Source organism: Salminus brasiliensis, chromosome 16 (assembly GCF_030463535.1).
Source record: "Salminus brasiliensis chromosome 16, fSalBra1.hap2, whole genome shotgun sequence".
In the NCBI taxonomy this organism is placed as follows: domain Eukaryota; kingdom Metazoa; phylum Chordata; class Actinopteri; order Characiformes; family Bryconidae; genus Salminus; species Salminus brasiliensis.
This window is the reverse complement of record NC_132893.1, coordinates 18,003,488-18,012,404: the sequence shown is the minus strand read 5'-3', so window position 1 is coordinate 18,012,404 and position 8,917 is coordinate 18,003,488. Positions and strand designations below refer to the sequence as shown.

The window sequence follows — 8,917 nt, the reverse complement described above, 5'->3', positions numbered from 1 at the left end:
CAGGACAGTCAGTCCTACACACACTGTAACAAAAACAGCCTGTGAAGAAATGTATAGAATGAGGTGATGGATGGCTGTGGCATCGTCAGGGTTGAAGTTGTGATCTCCTGATGATCTTCTGATGATCTCCTGTTGTGCGTCATGGCATCCCTTTCTTATATATTTTTAGACATCGCTCAACACAATAAACTATTGATTGCTTTTGTGACCACAAAGTATGTTCAACTAATCAAAAGTATGGATTTCATACACACCAAATGTGCTCTCCTGGACTCTTCAAAAAGGCATTTCTCCAGCTGAGGAAGGACTGCTTCCCATTTGCTGAAGTGGCTGCTCACTGCTCACACTCTTTATTAATATTAATAATAATAATAATAATAATAATAATAATAATAATAATAATAATAATTATTATTATTATTATTATATATAATTAATCATAATCACATATATATATATATATATATATATATATATATATATATATATATATATATATACACACACACACACACACACACACACACGCTTGCTGTACTAATCACTAGGGCGTTTGTCTCCCTCTAGCGGCGAGTCGCCAGCACTGCTAGGCCGTAAAGCGTCGCGCTGACGCTGCCGAAAAGTAGCTGGCTCCAGTAAGGAAAGCATGGCTCTCTCATGAGGAAACAGATCGGTTCTGAAAACGTGTGTAAATGAGATCTGGAGAAACAGCAATCGTAGTTTTACTGAGATTGGCGTAAAGCGGTGGTGGGAGAACATGGCACTTTACACGAAGGCTGCAGAGATCCTGGATAAAGTGGAGCAGAAGAAGGGAGTTGTGAAAACGTTGGTTTACGACAGTAAATTCCAGGTAACGAGCTTTATCACCCTTAACACTACATGTGGGTTAACGATTAGGGGTGTCACTAAAGGTTAATAACCAGGGGCTTGAGCTCGTACTAGAGGGGGGGGGGGGGGGGGGGGGGGGGTTCATGCCCATCCGGCATAAGTAAAAAAAAAAAAAAAAACACACACAACTCCTGTTGATGAAATGGATTAAAATGGTGAGATTGGATATCAGTGTATATTTATAGTTAGGTAGTTCTTAGGTAAGTTACATCTCTAATACGACTTAAATAGATCAACAAACTGCAGCAACAGAGGAGCTTCTATCTCTGACTGTATCTACAAGGTGGACCATCTAGATAGGGGTCTAAAAGAGGGGACAGTGAGTGGACAGTGTTTAAAGACTCCATCAGCACTGCTGGGTCTGATCCACTCGTACCATCGCAGCACACACTTCTGACCCACCACCATGTCAGAGTCACTGCAGTGTTGAGAATGACCTGCCACCCAAATACTACCTGCTCTGTGGTGGTCCTGTGGGGTCCTGAGCATTAAAAAAACAGGTGTAAAAGCAGGCTAATAAGAAAGTATACAGAAAAACAGATGGAGACAGTCTGTAATTCTAGACCCACAGAGTGCTCCTGTATGGTACATGGAGCTGCTATAATAGAGAATGAGTGTTGACGTGATGGCTTAATAATAAAGACTCAGAATATATTTAAACTAATAATGTACATGTATGGAGCTGGAGCCTCTCTGAAAGTGCCATAGCAAAGCCCTTGGTAACCTCTGAAAAACATGCCTGAATATGTGAACCTTGAGAACCTTTAACACACCCATTACAGACGTCTAATGTCTTGCGTTAGTGTGTATTCTTCATCGTGCCCATGTTAGGAAGCCTTCTGTCAAAGCTGGAGTTCTCTATGACAGAAGTGAATTTTTGAATGTTGCCGCTATCAGTGCCCTGTGGTTAAAAAGCAAAAAATTCAAACTCCAAATCCAACAAGGCTTTTATTTTTTTTTTAAACCAGTGAAAGCTACTGGACTTTCCTAGGAAGATCTTTGGGAAAGTTCCTTGTAATTTAACCTTATAATATCTTATTAAATGTGTGCCTTACTTGTCAACTAATGGAATTCTATTTGGAGACATTTGATTTGGTGATAAGTGAGAGTGAACCTGAGTTTAGAGTCTTTAACTTTAGCTAATAGAGCAAAATGCAAGTTACCCATTTGTTTTTATTACATTTGGACACTTTATTATGTTGCTGCTACTTATTCATTCATGCTGCTACACTCCTTTCATGTACTGTTATCATATTGCTGCTACTCTTTAAATGAATTCATTTTTATACACATTTCTCTACTTTTCCCACGCTCCCTATGTATGTCTACCCTTTTCATTATTTTATTTATTCAATAATTGCTCTTTGGCTGTAACTGGGACCTTACGATCACAATTTCATTCCACCCCATGTACCACACATGATGCAAATCACAATAAGGTCTCCTTTATCCTTTAAAGCACATTTTCACGCTTTAGAAATGTGTGAGCAAGCCGACTGTCATCAGAAACAGAACCTCTTCACCTTTGTTTAGGAAAGTCATCATGACATGCTATGGTTTGTGTAACAACTTTGGGTCTATGCACACCAGTATTTCTACCAAGGGCGCACAATATATAATGCAAAGCACCTATATTTACCTAAAGTGCTGCTGTTGTCTGCTAGTGTGGAATCCTCATGTGGTAAATGGACATGTATATGAAAATGTGCATGGAAAAATTTGTGGTTAGTGTGATCACTTGCCACAACCCTAGTGAAGTGTCAGTATTTGAGCATTACCAACCTCAGAAGTTAGTTAGAGAAGGTAGCCAGCACCACTAATCTGTTGCATATGCAGCAGAGCTGTACTGTTTCCATCATTTTCATTCTTCATTTATGCTTTTTTTTCCTTTTCAGAATATAAAACAGCTCTTTGCTCTGGTGTGTGAGACTCAGAAGTATTCGTCTGTGCTCCAGGAGATTATTGAGAGTACCAAACTTCTGAAGGAGACCAAACTCCGATTTAATTTAGCAAAGGTATGCTTCTCCAGTAGGGTTCTTCAAAAGAATTCTAAGCTGCAGTAATTGCTGTTGGATTTGTTTCACTGTCCTCTTTCAAGACTCCTTCTATGTCTGACCTGTTGCTCGTGTCTTTAGGTGTTGGTCTATGACTTGCTCTTCGGTCGAGGGTTAAAATGCGGAGGGGCTTGGAAGGCCATGATGGTGAAGCATCGCTCCAGACTGCAGGCTGCTTTGGCTCGAATGAAAGTAAAGCAGAAAGTGAGCAGAAATGAGGACCTGCTCCCTCCCAGCGTGCAAGACGCCAATGGTTTGTCAGCTTGAGTTCAGCAGGGTTCAGCTGTGTATTTTACTGGCTAAATGCTGAGTAAATGAGTGTGTGTTGTACTTCCACAGCTCGTGGTATTCCACGGTATGTTCGTGTCAACACACTGAAGACCACTATGGAGGACGTCATTGACTACCTGAAGAGAGAGGGGTATACATATCAAGGGACAGCAAGCCGGTTAGTCCAGGCCGTTATTCATCTTCCTCTTATGACACACCTGTGACCATAGTATTGAGCTAACTAAAGAAAGGTCTTCTCTGTATGTCCTTTTGACCTTTGTTCTTGTGTCCCTTCAGGATCGAGGATCTAAGCCGTCTCTCTGGGAAGGCGTTTATGGTTGATGTGCACCTCAGAGATCTTCTGGTGTTCAGTGCAAAGATGGACTTCCATGATCATTACCTGTATAAAGCAGGCCACATCATTTTGCAAGACAAGGTGCGAGACTTAATAACATTGAATGGGACAGGGATTTGTTCTGCATGTAGTTTTAATCTCATTTCTAAAATTTTTTTATGAAAATGGTCTTTGATGAAGACAAAAATGTGATAAAAACAAAAATAACATCACTTATTTTATTTTATTTTGTATTTAAAGTCAAATAAAGCGGCAGTCTGCTTCTGCTGCTTATTTAGTATAAAGTAAAACACTGAGAGAGAGAGAGAGAGAGAGAGAGAGAGCACAGTTGGTCTTGCTCTTGTTGGGTTGGTAGGATGGCACCCCCTCGCCCACCATCACTCTTTGGGTGTTGGTAGTCAATATGGGCGTCTGTTAGCTGGTGTAACCGAACTGGCAGTTAACCTGTTAGTGTTCAAGTGCGTTCAGCTGTATATTGACGTTGCATTAGCAGCCATTCGAAAAAATGGCTCACTTAATGTGACTTCATGTGACCTTTAGCTTCCTAGCACTAGTAGTATTGGCACTGATTGGTTTATTTGTTTTATTACAATGAAAAAATATTTTAAAAAAAACAGAACTTGAAGCTTAAGTGACCTTAAGTGACCCTATTTGGCAGGTCTAAGTTATTGATCACCAAACTGCTAGCCATGGCTGACCACTGCTTTAGTGTGGCTGTTAGTTAATATACATTTTTTCTTCTTCTTCTTCTTCTTCTTCATTTGTGTAGGCCAGCTGTCTACCTGCATACCTCCTGGACCCCCCAGTTGGAGGCCATGTAATTGATGCTTGTGCTGCTCCTGGGAACAAAACCAGCCACCTGGCTGCCATTATGAAAAATAAAGGGTATGGCTAGATGTGATTTTTTTTTGGTAAGATATTGTTGAAAGTCAGAGAGCTTTGTAATATATGATCCATTATCCATGATTTTCATGTATCCATTCAGGAAGCTGTTTGCTTTCGATCTTGATGCAAAGCGCCTGTCAACCATGAGCACCCTTCTCCTCCGTGCTGGGGTCACATGTCAGCAGTTGGCCAATCAGGATTTTCTCAAGGTCGATCCACTTTCCCCGGAGTACAAGGAGGTGAAGCATGTGCTGCTCGACCCGTCATGCAGCGGATCAGGTAATGTTTTATTGTATTAATATTACTGATAACTGTTACAGGATAAAGGGAAAGGTGGCATTTCCCAGATACAGAGTCTCTTTTGGAGTCTCATTTGGAAGTCCTGAATTCAATAATTGCATCTGGATCCAGGGATTGAGTACCACTGGTGCAGTTCTCACCTTGCGTGATGCCATACTACATTTGGTTCCTTAAAGAACAATGTATGTAATAGAGATGTAAGCTCCCTGGAGTCCCCCTGTGTGTTTAAGGTGCTGGTAAAGATGCTGTTGTACGAGGATGTTGGGACATGTGGGGTGTGTGGGGGGATTCTTAGACGGAGAAGAGGAGGTACGGTACAGTGAATGTCTCATCCAATGTGTGGAAAATGGGTCGCAAAGCAGACGGTAATGATTGGCAAAAAAGAGGCCAATGTGTGAAGGAACTAGCTGAATTTGCAGGTGTATCGATGTGTATGGTCATACGGATCTACCAGCAGTGGCAGAAATCCCACCCAGTCTACAGGAAATTCTCAATAGAATTGTGGCTAAATCAGAATCAGAATCAGAATCAGAATCTCTTTATTTCACCAAGTATGTTACCCATACAAGGAATTTGTCTTGGTGAGAGCAACACGCATGACAAGTAACAAAGAAACGCAGAACACAGTCTTAAACTAAAGGAAAATGACACTAAACAATAAATAGGGTAGGGGATAAATAAAAAAAAAAAAAAAAAAAAAAAAAAAAGTAGAAAGTACTAAAGGTAATAAAGGTAATAAAGAGCTGAAAAATATATTTACCGAAAAGAAAAGGACATCTGTACAGGTGTGCAAATAGTCATAGTGCAAAATAGGCAGAGTGCAAATAACTGTTCAGTCCGGTTTGGTACAGTTCAGTTGTAAGTTTAGAGGTTTACAGTGGGAGGTGACCACTGTGATTGAGGAGCGCTACAGCTCTGGGGAAGAAGCTGTTAGCATGACGTGTTGTGCTGGTTTTGATGGACCGCAGTCTTCTACCCGAGGGGAGTGTCTGGAAGAGGAGGTGTCCAGGATGTGAGGGGTCAGATGTAATCTTGCCAGCCCGCTTCCTCATCCTGCTGGAGTAGATCTGCTGAAGTGATGGCAGGTTACATCCTATGATCCTCTCTGCTGTCCTGATGATGCGCTGGAGTTTGGTTTGTGTAAAACTGTAAACTGATAGACAGGGGCCGCCAGTGTGTTTCACAACTTCTGAATGAAAACCACTTCGCTTCCAGGCAAGAATTGCTTCCAGAAGTCAACGCAGATCCGTTTCTGAAAACACACTCTGCAGGGAACTGCATACTATGAACATACAGAGCAGAATGGCACGCAAGAGGCCTTGGCTTACTTCTGCTCAAGAATGACGAGTAGACTGGGATGTTTGCCACTGCAGGTAGACCCGTATGACCGTACGCTTCGGTACACCTGCAAATTACTGCAGTTACTTCCTTCACACTATGACCTTTGGTGTGCCCAAATGCAACCACTCCTATTTGCCAATCATTCTTATCATCTTTGTGACCCATTTCCCACACATCGGACGAGACATTCGCTGCACTGTACCTTCTCTTCTCCATCTATGAATCCTGTCGCACACCCTGCAGGTATTTATAGCCTGTTCTTCCTCGTGCCAATGCATGATCCTGAAGAGCCTGAAGTTACTACCACCTTACAGCAGCGTGTGAGAATATTACTGCAGCTTTTTGGTGGTCAGACATTTATTGTTACAGCTATGATTCCCAAAGGAATGGTGTGCCTGCCTGATGGAGGCTCAGAGGAGCGGGATGGTGAACGTCTGCAGGCGTTGGCTGCGTTTCAGCTGCGCTGTCTGAACCACGCTCTGCAGTTTCCTCAGCTCCAGCGTGTAGTCTACTCTACCTGCTCTATCCACTCCCAGGAGAATGAGGAGGTTGTTTCTGCTTGCCTTCAGAAAAACCCTGGTTTCAGGTAAAGATCTCAAATCCCATTACTAACCCTAAGTCTAAGGCACTTGCATATAGCCCATAGAGGCCATGTGAGCTAGAACACACTGTGACGAGATACTGACCAAAAAAAAAAGAAATTTCAGTTTTGGTGCTTGAAATTAGTTTATCAGAGTCTTAGCTTCACAGACACTCAAATACACCAGTTAAACACTGTGAGAAGCAGGAGACGAGTGTCCATTGGTCAGTTTAACCAAAAACCATAGTCAGACATGCAAATTCACCTATTACAGATGAGCGTCAGGTTATCCACGGGGTGAGAGGGGGGCAGAGACGAGTATCTCGACATGTCTTCACAGCTTCGTAAATCCCATATGATCTGGAGAGGGTGGGCTCTACAGATTCTGGAAATGTTTAAACCATATTTCTGCATGGAATTATTGTATTATAAGATAATAGAAACATTAAGAAACATTAAATTTGATGCAGCAGCTCATTCCTAGGCTCCTGAGGGTTAAATCGTTGCTGGCACAGTGTTCACTAATTTACATAATTGGAGTTTGTTGCTAATGAGTAACTTTAGGTTTTAACCCTAATTATGGAGTCTTGTGAACTTCTGAACAGATTCTGAACGTCTGTTGTGTTTCTAAAAACGTTTTCATGTCACATCTTCTCCTGCAGATTAGTGCATCTTTTTCCTCAGTGGCCTGAGCGGGGCCACGTGCCTTTGACCCAGTGTCTGCGAGCCAGCACTTCACAAACCCTCACTCATGGTTTCTTTGTAGCATTGCTGGAAAGGCAGTCCACTCCAAGCAATGGTGAAAGCCTCCATGTCTCTGTGTAAGTTGCACAAACGTTTGCCATGACGCAAATGACCGGTGAACGGTCGTGTGCAAGTGTTTTAAATAAAAAAAAAAGTCTTTAGCGAGTCTGATGAGCATGACTTCTTGTCACAGGACATCGTCCATGGACTTGGACACGAGTGAACTTTGTGGTGGTGGTGAGGAGGAGCAAACGGAGCAAGCCAACAGTGAGGTTTCTGTGGAACAACCTCAGCATTCCCCAACAAAGAAAAAGAAGAGGAACAGAAAGAAGCACAAAAAGCAAGAATCCTAAAATTCTGTTTTACTTTTTGGAATATGAATGATGCAATATGGTGTTTTTTTTTATGTTTCATAAAGCCATGTTTGACGATATGTGTTTTTTGAATGTTCTTCAGTGAGTGTTCATTCTTGCAGCCAGCAGATTTGGCATGTTTATGTAGAGATTGATACAATTTGAGAAAGCAAAGCTGGAAGATTCTGTATTACATGGGGCTGGGTGTCATTTGGAAACTTTCATAATTTATATCTGAACTGTATTATTTCAACTATTTTATTATAATTTTTTAATCTTTTAGAGCTAAAAATGATGTACTAAAACATTTAAGGGCAAGTAATGGTGGATAATATGGCAAAAATAATAATTAATATTAATTTTACAATACATTGTTTGTTTTTCAATGTTCCAGTCGTAGTATATACAGTGGCATGTAAACGTACCGGCACCCATGGTCAAAATAGGTTCCTGTAAATAGTTGAGTGTGTAGAAATGCATATAATTATAGATGGACCATTCTTTACAATATTTTAGATTAGTGTATTCTTTTTCTGGGGGGCACCAGGTAAAAGTTTGGGAATGCTGGTTTCAAGCCATTGTTAGGAAAAAGGCTTGTTATGCATGTGGGTGGAGCAATCATTCTTTGGGCTTGTGTTCAAGGCAGTATCATAGGAAATGTTTCACTGGTAAAAAAAAGGATGGATTCAGTAAAATACCAGCAAATTCTGGAAGCTGACGTCACCCCGTCTGTAAAAAAAAAAAAAAAAAAGAAAAGAAAAAAAAGCTGAAGATGAAAAGCAGATCTAGTTGTATAGCAGGACAATGATGGAAACAAACCCTCCAAAACCAGGTTTTGTCATGGCCCTCACAGTCCCCTGACCCAAACATTATTAAAAATCTATGGATATACATGAAAAGAGCAGCACATTCAGTACAGCCCAAGAATCCCACAAAACTACAAACCTTTTGTATGAAAGAATGGGTTCAAAAAGCAAAAAAACCCAAACTGGAACTGAAAGGTGTTATTGGGTACTGACCATGTAGGATGGCCAAACTTTTTGTGTGCTCTTTTCCTTACCTATATTTAAAGGCAGTGTTTAAAAATAGGGTGTTGCTTGTGCTCTGTGAATCTGTTCAACACATTGTTGATTTTCATAACATGCTC

At 41.1% G+C, this 8,917-nt stretch overlaps 1 protein-coding gene across 1 annotated transcript; it reads left to right on the top strand.

Annotated features, from left to right (window-relative positions):
* The first annotated feature begins 630 nt into the window (after window positions 1-630).
* nsun5 (NOP2/Sun RNA methyltransferase 5) lies at window positions 631-8,280 on the top strand. Its single transcript, XM_072658348.1, has 10 exons — window positions 631-850; window positions 2,784-2,903; window positions 3,024-3,195; window positions 3,282-3,390; window positions 3,510-3,648; window positions 4,337-4,452; window positions 4,553-4,731; window positions 6,478-6,679; window positions 7,336-7,494; window positions 7,611-8,280. The coding sequence occupies exons 1-10, from the start codon at window positions 758-760 to the stop codon at window positions 7,768-7,770; spliced, it is 1,449 nt and encodes a 482-aa protein (XP_072514449.1). The 5' UTR covers window positions 631-757; the 3' UTR covers window positions 7,771-8,280.
* The last annotated feature ends 637 nt before the right edge of the window (window positions 8,281-8,917 follow it).